General features: G+C 47.3%; 1 protein-coding gene across 2 annotated transcripts in view; it reads left to right on the forward strand.

The window, feature by feature from the left end:
• LOC125401997 (kinesin-like protein KIF28) overlaps positions 1–14,123 on the forward strand; it is a 49,496-nt gene that overhangs the window by 27,852 nt on the left and 7,521 nt on the right. For both annotated transcript variants that reach the window (XM_087906089.1, XM_087906090.1), the window contains exons 11-19: positions 3–93; positions 908–962; positions 2,454–2,577; positions 3,426–3,570; positions 5,322–5,440; positions 5,955–6,062; positions 11,405–11,679; positions 12,949–13,083; positions 13,816–13,982. In XM_087906089.1, coding sequence (XP_087762215.1) covers positions 3–93; positions 908–962; positions 2,454–2,577; positions 3,426–3,570; positions 5,322–5,440; positions 5,955–6,062; positions 11,405–11,679; positions 12,949–13,083; positions 13,816–13,982 — 1,219 coding nt within the window. The remainder of the gene's footprint in view (positions 1–2; positions 94–907; positions 963–2,453; positions 2,578–3,425; positions 3,571–5,321; positions 5,441–5,954; positions 6,063–11,404; positions 11,680–12,948; positions 13,084–13,815; positions 13,983–14,123) is intronic.

A 14,123-nucleotide genomic window follows, 5' to 3' on the forward strand; every position in this document is an offset into this window, starting at 1 on the left:
AGGAGCAACAGATGGTTAAGGCTCTCCCACACCTTCTCAACGTCAATGAGGACCCACAGCTCACAGGTGCTCTCAAGTTCTTCATTCACAATGGTACTTGATCCTCCTGCTCCCTCACCCCCCAGGCCAGTTCTGTTTCCATTTTCTTCTCCCTCTCTTCCCCTCTTCTCCCTCTTCCTTCTCCTCTCTCCCTCCATACTTTTCTCTCCCTTTTCTTTTTTGATAGTTTTAATTGTGTATTCCAAAGCATACAACATAAAGCTCACCTCCCTCACCACTCTTGAGTGCGCAGTGCATAGGCACTAAAGCATCTCCATATTAAGTGGTCCCTATCATTTACCTATATTGCATTATCCACCACCCACACGTGGTCACATCACAGGTTTGTCTAGTGGTTTCTGAGGAAGTGGCAGCCTTTGGAATGTCTCTCCAGTATGTATGCTCCTGAATGAGTTGGCATTCAATGCCCAGAGTTGGCCTGATCCCTGTTCTCCCCTCCCTGACCTCTATGCATGCCTAAGCCGTGTGCAGGATGGAGGCTGGAGGGCAGCCAGAAGCACCCAGGAGCTGCAGGGGACATGGCGCATCCTGAGGGGCTGGCCACCACAGAAACAGCTTCTAAGAGCCTTTCTGTCCCGGCTTCAGTGGGTCGCTGAGGACTAAGGGCCATAAAAAGGTGGCATTTTCACCAAGTTGGGGGCCCCAAGACAAAAAGAGGAGAAAGTAAAACAATTATCCATAAAGCAATGTCATATCCAGGTACTATTATGATTGACAGCTCCAATGGGGGGGGCACTCTGCATACTCTTATTGAAGAAAAAAATGCCACTATCAGACTGTCAAGCATATTACGTCATCAAGGCCAAATGCTGCCCATTTGAAGATAAGCTGTCCCAACTCTTTCCAGGTTCCTGTGACGTTGGTCGGGCTGCTTCAAATGCGATCTGTCTTCAAGGCCTGGGGTAAGAATAGCGCCCGCCCGAAACTAGAGGACCAGACATTCTCAACCTAGAGATCTGTCTTTTTGGTGTTTTGCTTTTTGTTTTGTTTTGAGACAGGATCTCACTATGTAGATCAGGTAGGCCTCAAACACGAAATCCCTCTGCCCCTGCTCTGAGTGTTGGGTTGTCAGGCTTGTGCTAATAGGCTTCACTGGAGTAGATTCTGGAAAGTCATCTGGTTGTAGGTAAGCCACACTGTAAGTCCTGCTGGATGGGCAATATTAAAAAGTTCCCAGACCTCCCTCGGTACTTCCTCCAGTGCTCAGGCAGGAGGGGCTTGCTGAAGTCCAGTGTGTGGGGCACACCCCCTGTTTCCTCCGCTCATCTTGGGAGAAAAAAGATGGCAGCGGAAATCCTGTAAGACAGAACCATGAGCAGAAGGTGACCCTGCCAAAAATAAGGGGAGATGAAAGACCAAGCACATCGTGGAGGGCCTTTCACGATTGTACCTTCAGATAGCTGTCTCCTCAGCTGTTTGAAGCCCTTACTGAAGCAGCTTTTAAAAATTTTAAGCCAGGCATGGTGGCGCATGCCTTTAATCCTGGCACTTGGAAGGCAGAGGCGGGTGGATCTGAGTTTGAGGCCAGCCTGGTCTACAAAGAGTTCCAGGACAGCCAGTGCTACACAGAGAAACCCTGTCTCGAAAAAACAAAGCAAAAACCAAATGAACAAAAACAAAAAGAAAACAAAAAATAAAAATTTTAAAGTTCCATATATATGTTTTAATTGGCACCATAGTCATGTGTATGTTGTGTTCTGTAGAGTGATTTCCAGAACCTACATCCAAGGCTGGTGATCAGATGTGCTAGAGATTTTAAACTTTCAACTACTGACTTTGAGCCTCATAAGCTTACGTGTAGAACACCAGATGCTCTCTTCCTATTAAGATCCATCCCGTGATCATTAACCATTCCCTCACCCACCCCCATGCCCTACCTCCCCGCCCCCAGCTACGGCAAGCATTCTTCTGCTCTTCTGTTCTCCGAGACCAGTGTCTTGACCTCTATGTATGGGTGCGAGCATGTGGCTATTTGTCTTTCTGTACCTGGTTGATTTCACAATGCCCTCCAGTTGCACCCATGTTGCTGACATCCTGGGAATCCATTCCTCCTTTCTGGCGGATTGTTTCCCCTGGTGTATACACACCACCGTTCTTTACTATCTTTTGATACACAATCTTGGCTAGCTTGTGACGGACTTGTGACGGTCTCAGCAGCTGATGGTTCCTGGCAGCTGTAGGCCCTCAGCTAGAGTTTGCTCAGTCAATAGAATAGCATCTTTGTTATCTTCCAACTGCCTGCCCTCTCCAGGGCCCGGTCCTGCAGCTTCGGTGTGGGGTGAGGGACAGTGGGAGCTCCCCCATTGACCACAGCTGTGGGTGTCATTGTGCAACTCAACCAGCCTTGAAATCATAGTCTACTGGGTGACTCTGACAAACTCGTGTCTCCTTAGGATTACAGATAAACACGCTTCCTTCGTGAATCTGGACGGTAAAGTGACAGTCGCACCACACGGCAAGTGCAAGGTGATTGTTAACGGGGTACCTGTCACCAGCAGGACAAAGCTGCAGCACTTGGTACGTCCCTTCCCAGCCACAGAAGTGTTTCACTGCTACCCTCAAGATGGTGACAAGGGCGGGGGGAGCAGGACTCTCTTGTGAAATGTCTCCTGTCACAGTGAGAGGGACTGGCCAGGCCTGGGGCTTTCTACCTCTGCCAGGTTGCACAGACTGGGGTGACAGACAGGCTCCCAATTCACTGTATCTCGGGAACATCCTCCCCAACACAAGGAGGGTGAAAATAGATACTCTTCAAGACCCTTCTTGGCACTCACATTTGATGACATCTGAGGCCTAAGAGAGCCTGCCCTGGGGAGTGACGAGTTATCTGCCTTTATCAGTCCCTCTTTGTTCCCATTTGTTCTGCCACCCTCGTTGGAGTCTCTACCACCACAGTGGCTCTACGGGCCACCCTGATGCCTTCTCCCTCCATCAGTCACTATACACAGAAGCCACAAGCCTCTGAGACAGGCAGGAGGCTCAGTCACTCCCCTTTTAGAAGCGCTGGGTGAGCCCTCCGTAGCTTCGCTGTCCAGCACACGCCCCTCCCAAGGACTTCCCTCTAGTGGCTCATCAGCAGTGTGATCAACCTCACTGAAAAGTGTACCCCCCTGCCCCCCCGCATACGTCTGCACTTAACCCTCTGCCCTCTCAGAGGAACTCTGATAACCTAATCTGAATCAGACCCCAGTGCACTCTACAGAACCCCACCCCCATCCTATGCTTTTCTTCTGAGGCTCAGAGTGAGGTGGTTCCATATCCTGGCAGAGGGCTGAATGTCAGTGGTCACGGAGGCTCTCTCTGCTCTGGCTCAAGAAGCCTGGACCCTGGATCAGGTCCTTTCCTCCCTACGCTCTCCCTTCCAGGACCGCATCATCTTGGGATCCAACAGTGCCTTCCTCTACATCGGGTTTCCCTCAGAGCGAGGCGCTAAAGATTTGAGTAGATACGACTATGACTTTTTCCAGCTGGAGCGGGCAGCTGCTGAGGGAGTCAGCATGGACATGCTTGGTAAGCGTTCCTGGACCTGCCTTCCGGGGAAACATAAAAGCAACTGTTTCCATGGAGTCAGAGTGCAGGATGCAGAAAGTTAAAATCTGAGATCTCTCTCTCTCTCTCTCTCTCTCTCTCTCTCTCTCTCTCTCTGTGTGTGTGTGTGTGTGTGTGTGTGTGTGTTGGCAATAAAACCCAATGCTTTGTGTTTTTGCAATCCAGACAAGTGCTCCACTGAGCTACATCATCAGCCCCAAAATAGAAACAGAGAAATAGAAATATAGAAAACTGAATAGATGTCAACAGAATGAGGTCGCTAGCCCTTCCCTAGGGATGAGGATGGAAATAGTTCACGGTATGGGAGAGTGTTCCACGCAGCAAGTTGAGGCAAGAATGCTGAGAAGGCGGGTGGCTTAGACAAAAGCCTTCAGCCAGTGGGGAGCACTACAGCACACACTGAGACCTGCTCTGGGCTGGAGAGATGGGGAGGGGTGAGGTCCAGGCCTTGGTCTGGAAGAAGCTGCAGCTCTGGGTTTCTGAGTGGAAGGTATCTTTTGCCCCTCAACCCACCCTCCACCCCTGCACTATCTAGGATTCCCACGGGTTCCTAGAGGCTCCATTCTTTGCCCGTCCACATCCTCTTACTCCTGAAGCAGAGCTCCTTAAATACCTTCCCACACCTCCTCCCCTAGCCCCAAGTCATATGCACAGGGTTGGCTGGATCCCACTGAGGTCTTTGTGATATACTGGCTTCTTGGGGAGGCACCTAGGCTCTGTTGACCTTAATAAAGCCACAGCCAAGGGGCAGTGGGGTGCTGAGATGACAGGTATGAGCCACCATACTTAACTCTGTTTCAGATCTCACGAGGCACCTGGGCTAGATTGAAACTCACTGTATGGCACAAGGTGGTATCAAGGTGTTAACTTGCCTCAGCCTACTGAGAACCGGAATTGCCACACCCACATTCTTCTCAAGTTCTTGATGTAAACCCAAGGCTCAGTGGTTAAGAATGCTGGCTTCACAGCCATGAGGACATACGTTTAGACCGTCATCCACATAAAGAGCTGAGTGTTGTCTTGAGAGGGACAGAGTCAAGACGGCTTAGTGACTGTTGTCTAGGTTCATGGAGAAACGCTGCCTCGGGGGAATAACGTGGAAAGTGATAGAAGACATGACACCCTTCTGTTTGGTCTCTGTGTGCACACTGTATACACACACACACACACACAACCATAAGCAAAACCATCCACAAAAAACCCTTTTCATTTAGTTCTTCATAACTGACTGTGCAGATGCCTTTCCAGCATAGGGACGGTGGTGACAGGAAGTTCATTAAACCTCGGGCCCTGGGCTGAAGCATTCTGGGTCTGGTGATGATGGCAGGTTCCCAAGGCAGCCTGGTGGGAAGTTCTGAGGCATCGGTGCCATGTGACCCACGGGTGGGAAGTCTCTAAGGAGTAGACAGGTCCTAACACAAGGCAGTGTTCCTCCAAGTCTGGAGAGGGGCTCAGGACCTCCCATAGTTGCTATGACCCTTCCTCCATAGCACCCAGACTCAACTGAAGGAGAACAGACTACATGCTGGGTCTCCGAGGACTCAGCCCCCTCCTCTGGCCCATTGGCTTCTACTTCCTTTAACCTTCCTTCCTGGACAGTCCGGAACTACACTGGACTGAGGGCCTTCAAGCCAAGATTTTGAGGCAGTGGAAGTGAACAGCTGAGTGTGTGGCAGAACAAACAGACTCACTTCCTCCATGACTCTCGCTAGGTACTGGGAGCCCTGGAGATGGCCAAGCTGACCCTAGCATCTTAGCTGTGTTCCAGGACTACATCAAACTCATGCCGCTGGTTGTGGAGGCAAATCAGATGAGCGAGGAGCTAAAGAAGGTGACCTTTCACCCCCAGTGATGGCAGAATGTCAGGTCCCCAAAGGTCCGAGGTTGGGGAAGGCTGAGACTTTTCCCACAATGGCACTGAGAGCTAGGGACAGAGTTAAACTAACCCTCAGGCCTTCCCAGCCAGCTGAGCACCTGACACTAGCTTCCCAGACCAACACTTACTGCCATAATTGACCACCTCTGAAGTCCCCACGCCTCTCTCCAGCACCTCAGTGGCTGATAGACCACACAGTGGACCTCGGCTGGGGTTAGCTCCTGAGAACACAAGATCCCAGTCAGCAGGAGCCTTGAAAGGGAGTTAACCAACTTAGGAAGTCTAAACGCTAGATCCAGGATACCACTGGGAGATGCCGGTGATCTGCTATTTGGCGTGGCAGAAACTCTGAGGAACAGGAAGAGCCGGGCTGTGCTCTTTTACAAAGCCTGGGGCTGGGAAGAATGGGGAAGAGACTGTAAAAGGAATATGAACGAGGGGATTGTTTAGTGAGCTATCTCTTTACCAGGGACTTAGAATGGAATTGAAGGTGAAGAACTTGGCATCATCAGATTCCAGGGGCTTCGACCTCCAGAAAGAGGTCATGGTGAAGGTGACCAAACCAAGGACTCATGAGGTAAGACCCCATCAGTGGGCAGACATGAGTATCCTTGGAAAGTTTCCAAAGTACACAGGGGATTTTTGCCAGCTGCAACCTAGACAAAACCCCCAGATGCTCTGAGTAGGAGCTGAGTCTGGGGACCCTTTGTGTGTCCTGGTCTTTCTCTCATACTGCTAGTTCCTAGGATCTTTTCTAGTGACATTGTCAGAGTCACTACTGCTGTGATAAAACACCATAAGCAACGGCAGCTTGGGGTGGAAAGGGTTTATTTCACTCGCACTCCTGTGTAACAGTTTATCATTGAAAGCAGTGAAGACAGAAACTCAAGCAAGGCAGTGTTGTAGGAGACTATTTGTTCCCAGCTGCTCAGCCCCGAAATAATCACATAGAAGCTATATTATTTAAAACACTGCTTGGCCAATGACTCTAGCGTATTTCTAGTAAGTTCTTACATATTAAATTAACCCATTTCCATTTATTTTGTATTTTACCATGATGTTTGTGGCCTACCGGCAAGGTTCCAGCTAGCGACTCATATCTTTTCCCCCTGGTGGCTCCATGATGTCTCTTGACTCCACCTTCTTTCTCCCAGCATTCAGTTTGGTTTCCCCTGTCTAGCTCTACTCTACCCTATCACAGGCCAAGGCAGATTCTTTATTGAATAACCAATAAAAGCAACACATACAGAAGGACTTCCCACACCATTTCACCTTTTCTGTTTAAATAAAAAGGAAGGTTTTAACTTTAACATAGTAAAATTACATATAACGAAACAGATATCAAGTAAGAATTATAGTAACAATATTTATATCTACTTTATCTTTTATCATAACTAAGGAAAATTATAACTAGTCTTCAACTCCATCAAAGACTCCAGAAGGATATAATATTACCTAAGTAAACAGGAAGTGCATTATAAGAAACTTCCAAAACTCTAGAATTGAGAGCGACATCTCGCTGCCTGGACAGTCACCCAAAGTTCTTCTGTATCATTGGGGCATCCAAACTTCAGCCCACAGGCCCATAGCATCTGGTAGACTTTTCCATGAAGCAGGAAATTTGAAGATATGTTCTGCCTTGTAATGGCAAAGTCTATCAGTTGCTTTCTTTGTCCAGCAGAATGTCTGGCAGACTCTTGAAGCAGGAACCTTGAAGGACAGTCTCACCTTTTTTAGGCAACTTCAACAGTAATTTTTCTGTGGGTCCTGCAAGTCCAGGCCATACAGCATAACATCAAGCAGTCCAGGCAAGAGCAATTCCTTGCCTAAATGTCTAACCAACTTCATAAGGAGCCTCTTTGATGCCTATCATCCTCTTGAAGTAATTTGTGCTGCCAGGAGCAGATGTGTCTCATTGTCAAAGTCCTAAGTTCTTAAAACATTTTAAATGCCATATTCTATAGTCTTTAAAAGGTTTGAAGAATAACTATCCATCTGAAATATATCTCTGTACATCTAGAAACCCTAACTAACATGATTACAAGCTTGACTTTTATAGATCACTTTCTATTATCCTATATTTCTTAATTATACATTTGTAACATGATGGGCCGGCTTGTTGGGGTTTCTGTCCTGCCCGGTACCCCACAACCGGCATATCCCAAAGAAAATCACACACAGGACTCCATAAGATTATAAACTGATTGGCCCATTAGGTCAGGCTTCTTATTAGTCCTTGTAATTTATATTAATCCATTATCATTATCTATGTTAGCCACATGACTCAGTACCTTTCTCAGCGTGGCAGCTCACATGTGGCCTCTTCGGTGGTCTGTGCAGGAATGTGGAGGGAGCTTCCTGCTTTCTAGAATACTCCCAGTCTCTTTGCTCCACCTCTACTTCCTGTCTGGCTTTCCTGCCTATACTGCCTGCCTGGCCAATCAGCGTTTTATTAAAATATGATTGACAGAATACAGATAATTCTCCCATACCATACATTACATTTTTAAAGGAACTGCACAAGAACAATACCATAATCAAGAGCAGAAGTATAAGATAACAAAATTGATCTTAAATTTGTATAAATAAACCAAGATCCATACTAATGCAAAGTATTCATATCTATAGTCTATCTCCCTTTCAATGTAAACAAACATTTATAAATATTTGGGAATTTGGGCATAGTTCTCCAAATTGCTTCCTGTGTTTTGTTGGGTGAAGTATTTTTGGTGGTGGGCAACCTTTTGTGGGGTCTTGGTCCGTCAAACCACATTAGTCTGGAAGAATTCCACAGGTTCCCATCCTCTGTGGAAACAAAAGAAGAACCTCTTTCCAAAATAACATATTCTTAGACCCAAATTCTGAAGTCATGATACCTTTAAAATATATAGGATGGTTTAGCTTAGCAGCCCATACAATGAAATATCTCTCTGTACTTAGCTCCTTCACAGTCAAAAAATTCAAAGAAAACACAATAATATACATAATCTAGACTCTCTGTATTTTCCATCTTTATGTGGCTTATTTTTCTCTATTTCTTTAATCTATGACTGTTTGTACTGTCTCTTTAAAGACTTTTTCAAAATAATTTACTTTTTATTACTCTTTATCTTCTCTTTCCCAAGCCTATGTACATTATCCAACACTGTGACCCATTTAGAGGTCTTTTTTTTTTATTTGATTCTGTCTTTATTGTGTATCTGTAATTATTTTCTGACCAGAAGCACCTTCTTTTTTAATGCTAAGTGGGTGTGGCTAGGGCCAATACAGCCCTGCCTGCTTGCTCCTCCCAGTCCAACATGGAGGAAGCATGTTTACAGCCTAGTGGGAGCCTTCCTCACCACCTCAACTCTGGGGAGCACCGTGCAGCATATAAACCCTTTTTATCTGAGTAAAAGCTAAACCCGCCATGCAGCACACTGCATGGCCTAGAAATATCTCTGTGTATGGCGGTGGGAATCCACCATGTTCTCCTGCCTTTGTAAGCCTAGCAAACCTGAATCTGCAGCCTGCCAGGTGGGGAATGCTGAGCCATGGGCATGGTCTCAGCTAGTTTCCTACTGACCCTGAGTGGACACGTAAGCATCTGGAGCCAAAGTGGGTGGCGGGCATCAGCCCCTAAAAAGAGCCAGAGCTGTTCCTGGCACGAATTAAGAAGCCTTCCTTTAAAGAAACCACACAGTTCTGCCACTAAAGCTGAGTCAGGAAACCTCTTAACGGAGCTGTGTCTCTGCTTGCCACCATCAGTGGAGAAGAAACTGCATTAAACTGTCTTTTTGTGTTTAGAACTCCTTCCCAGACTCTCTCAGGTTTTAAGTGGATTTAGTTGGCCACGTTGGTGCACCAATCTTTTGTAAGAAGACTGTTCATTCCAAGCTGCTCAGCCCCAAAATAACCACACAGAAACTCTAGCCAAGCAGTGTTTTAAATAATAATGACTCTAGCATGTTTCTAGAATGCGCTTACATATTAAATTAATCCATTTTTATTTTATATTTTACCACAAGGATTGTAGCCTAACAGCAAGGTTCCAGCTGGCAGCTTGTGTCCCTCTGGTGGCTCCATGGCATCGCTTGACTCCACCTTCTTTCTCTCAGCATTCAGTTTAGCGCCCCCCCCCCCAGCTCTACTTTACCTATCACAGGCCAAGGCAGATTCTTTATTCATTAACCAATAAAAATAACACATACAAAAGGACTTCCCACACCAAGACAGGCAGGAATCTGGAGGCCACAGAGGAGTGCTGCTTACTGATCTGCTCCTCATTGTCCACTCAGCTTGTTTCTTAGAGAGCGCATGACCACCAGCCCATGGTGGTCCCACCAACCATGTGCTCAGTCCTCTTTTATCAATCACTAGTTAAGAAATGCTCTACAGACCTGCTGACAGCCTGATTCTATTTTTTGAGACAGAGTTTCTCTGTGTAGCCCTGCCTGTAGACCAGAGATCTAAGGTGATGGTGCACACCTTTAAACCCAGCACTCAGGAGCAGAGAGCAGAGGCAGGTGGGTCTCCAAGGCTAGCCTGGTCTATATAGTGAGCTCCAGGACAGCCATCAGGAATAGAGATAATAGAGATAAAACCTGACTCAAAAGAAAAAAAAAACCTGGAAGCTTACCCAGATGGTATAGGTGAGCATGGGACAGAAACATACATCTCTGTATGGTGCTTCCTTACATACCTGGAGGCCAGAGAGACAGAAAAATCTGTGTTTGTCATGCAACTTTCCCATTGAAGGTGATGTTCATGGAGACAAGGCTTTAGCCATTGGCTTTTGTTTTTATTCTAGTTACGAAGGGGTTGTTGGTTTTACTTCATATCACTTCTGATGTGACATTTTAAATCAAGAAAATTTCCAACTGGACTTCGCTTAAGTTTCTCTCCATAGCAGGCATTTGAAGAGGCCCTGGTCTTGCCCAGTGAGAGGCAGCAACTCCTGTCCTGGACTTGTTGCTCACTGGTGGATACCTGAACAAGAGTAGAACCCCTTTGTGGGCTTCTAAGAAATGGAGCTGACGTACCTGTGTGCTTAGCTACAGGGAAGGCAGAAGGTTGTCCACCCAGCACGTGGCTCTGTGTTTGCTGTGGAGCCACCGGCTTTCCGGTAGACCAGTTTTTGTATTTATCATCTATTGTCCATAACAAGCGCTGTCACTCACGGAATCCCCCAAGGTCTACCTTAGCTCTCTGTAGGCTGTGAGTCCAACTGTGAAAAAAACAGTGGTTAAATCTATTTCCTTGCTTTTTCCAACCTCTAGACACCACCAAGCCACCTTGGTTCATGGCCTCTCTATCTTTAATCAGTCATAATTATCTCTCTGGCTCCATTTCATCACTTACAATGTGGTTCTGGATGGGCCTCGAAAAGTTAAGTTTGATGAGAGTAGTGTGTGGTCTTCCCAAAACTCCACCCACGAGGAGGAACAGACTGGATAAAAGATAGGTTGTTTAAGCAGCAAATGAAACAGGACATGGCCTGGTGGTTTGGATAATATTGGCCCTCGTAGGCTTATGTATGTGAATGTTTAGATTCCAGCTGGTGGAACTGTGTTGGGAAGGATTAGGTGTCTCCTTGGTGGAGGAAGTGTGTCACTGGACGTTCATGTCACATCCAGTCTGTCTCCGCCTCCAATTGGTGGATCAGAATGTGACGCTCCAGCTACTGCTCCAGGGCCATGCCTGCTGCCCTGCTGCCCACTTCTCATGATGATCTTGGACTAACCCTCTGAAACCACAAGCCAGCCCCCAGCTGAGTATGTTCATTTACAGGTTGCCTCGGTCATGGTGTCTCTTCACAGAAACACAAAAGTAACTAAGATGCTGGGTGACCTCCCTTGCCTTCCCTGGTATGGATCTGGTCAAAAGCCAAGTTTATAGAAAAGTAACTAAGACGCTGGGTGACCCCGTTTGCATCCCCAGGTATGGATTTGGTCAAAAGCCAAGTTTATCAATAGGAAATTCCTGATGGAGGAACTTTACCAGCGCTTTCTAGAGAGTGAAGACAGCCAGGTGGCTCAGGAAGATGACCCATTCTGGGACCCTGTGGAGGTTGTCCACTTGGGCTCGGCACACATTTGGCTGCAGTCCCTGGCTTACCGCATGATGCTGGAGGAGCAGGTGGAGTTTCTGAACTATGACGGGCTAGAGGAGGCAGTATTGCACATCCGCATCACTCCCTGCTCCCCGGAGGGATGGTGAGTCTCGGTCCCCTCCCGGGACGCTCAAAAGAGCCGGAGTTCTCATGAAGCGGGGAGAGAAATCAACTTGGTCCCTTAAGGGGTCACCGATGAGACAAGTGAATTAGCTCTTTTATGACTTGACCCAGTTGAGTCTGATTCTTGTCAAATGGCTAGCATTAGAGACAGCTCAGCACTGTCCTGGAGACCCAGGGAATCAGGAGGACATCCCACAAAACAGCAGATGGAGTGAGGAACGCTGAACAATGACCCAAAGCCTGGGTTGGTTCCATGAGGGGACCCCTGGGAAAGAAGCCTATTTGGGGACATGCTTACCCTTAGCCACAGCCTGCTCCTGGCAGCTTGCAGGTCTGGCATCCACTCCACAGGATGCTTGTCACAATTGGCAGGTGTCAGGGTCAGAGGCAGAAAGCTGGCTTCTGTTCTCCATTCTTGGCAGAGGCCGGAGCTTTGCTCCTTGGCTTGGGATGTGGGGGCGGCTAGGTGTCCGGATCCTTCTGTGCTGTCCCTAAACTCCCATTTTATTATTTATGTTTTAGGCCATAGGGTGTTTATATTAACAGTATTTCAGCATTTCTAAGCACAAAGTCTGGCAGGAGTCCTGGGCTGGGTACAAACATCCAATGTGACCTTTTGCCTTGATGAAGAGGAAACTCCCTTGAGAAGGGAGTAGGAGAGTCTTGTAGTTCTGGGTCCAAAAGGCCAAGCTGACCAAAAGCAGTGTCTGTAGGGACTTCAGGCCACTGGCTCGTCACCTGTCTGCACTAGGCACCTAGGCTGCCCAATGGTCACACTGAAAATTAACAACATGGTATTCTTGTGTGTGGGTTTCAGCCTTTAATTAAGAGCTTGGGTTGGCATAAGAGGTCCCCAGTCCGAAAGCTGTCCCAGTCAGCTTCCAAGGACAGAGGGATCACGTTGACTCTGGACTATGACTGATTCACCAAGGTAGATGAGAAATTAGGCTGCAGCCTCTGAGCAGACAGCTGGCCCTTCCTCCTCCCCAGTGGGACCAACCGTCCTCAGTGTGGGTTTTGCATCTTACCCACATTCGCCACACAGAGATGTTTGGCTTCTTCTCTGGGCTGTGAGCTCTCTTTGCCAGAAGCACCATCCGGAACTGGCTCTTCAGTGAATGGATTCTACAGCAGATACCAGCCCTCCAGGGCAATTGTCTATCTCTGTTTATCTCTTAATGACTTTCTGAGTGTTAACTAGCCTGGGTCCAGCCTAATCCAGAGACTGATGTTCAACTCTTGTCTGTAGGGCCCACAGTGAGGAAGATGTGGTTATTGACCCCCTGGAGCTACTGGGCAAGAGGATTGACTTCCAGATTCAGATCATCAGATGCCTTGGTGTCAAATGGCTAAAGGAAGATGCAAACCGGGGCATTCAGATGGGGTATGGATGAGCACTACCGCTCCATGAACACACCGTATCACAAAATTCTAAGTTTTTCTTTTTGTTCAACTGCAAAATGGCTACTCTCTCCATCACACAGAGAAGCCACATGGCCCTCCACATGCCTAGGATGGCTGCTGAGTCTCTTATGTGATTAAAGCAACAGGGTCAGATATTTGAATTGCCACAAAAAAAATATCCACCAAAACCATGTTGTTTAAGTACAGACACAACCAGAAAGGGTCAAATTCATTCGATTCAAAGGATATTGAAAGGTAAAGAAAGGGTGCTTTAAGAGGTAAAAAATGTGCTGGGCAGTGGCAGTACACTCCTTTAATCCCAGCACTCAGGAGGCAGAGGCAGGTGGATCTCTGTGAGTTCGAGCCTAGCCTGGTCTACAGAGTTCCAGGACAGTTCAAGGGCTACACAGAGAAACTGTCTCAAAAAACAAAAACAGCAACAACAACAAAACAGAAAAAAGTACAAACTGAACACCTCCCAAGGAAATCTAGCACTTTAAATACTGATTAACCCCTTGCTGCCTGTTGGATTTACCTACTCGATGGCGATGGTATTCATGCTGAGTGACAGCGCTGGAGGCGGAAAGCCACAAGACTCAGTTACAGGGCAGCTTCTCATCTAGCCGCATTGTAGCTCAACGGCTCATCCGATTATTTTCTTCACAGATATGCCCCTTCTGGTTTTCAATTATGTTTTATATCCTTGCCTCAGGTACAGAATCTATGATCTCCCAAACACTCTGTATACCAAACCTGTGTGGAAAAGCGTGAACCCCCGGATCGAAGAGACTGTCCACATCGTAGCCCTGAGTGCATCTCGCGAGTTTCTGGATTACTTACTGACAAATGCTCTGGTCGTTGACTTGTGGGGCCTCCAAGGTACCTTGCTTGTTTATTCTTTCCTAGGTGTGCTGTTCAACCAGATTTAATGCTGAGAGGGAGCGGAGGGAGGCAGGCGGGTCTGGGGAGCAGTGGGTAAGCACCATCTTCTGCCAGGCCTGGAGTTCGACATTCACTTCA

Source organism: Myodes glareolus, chromosome 5 (assembly GCF_982192425.1).
Source record: "Myodes glareolus chromosome 5, mMyoGla1.1, whole genome shotgun sequence".
Classification (NCBI taxonomy): Eukaryota; Metazoa; Chordata; class Mammalia; order Rodentia; family Cricetidae; genus Myodes; species Myodes glareolus.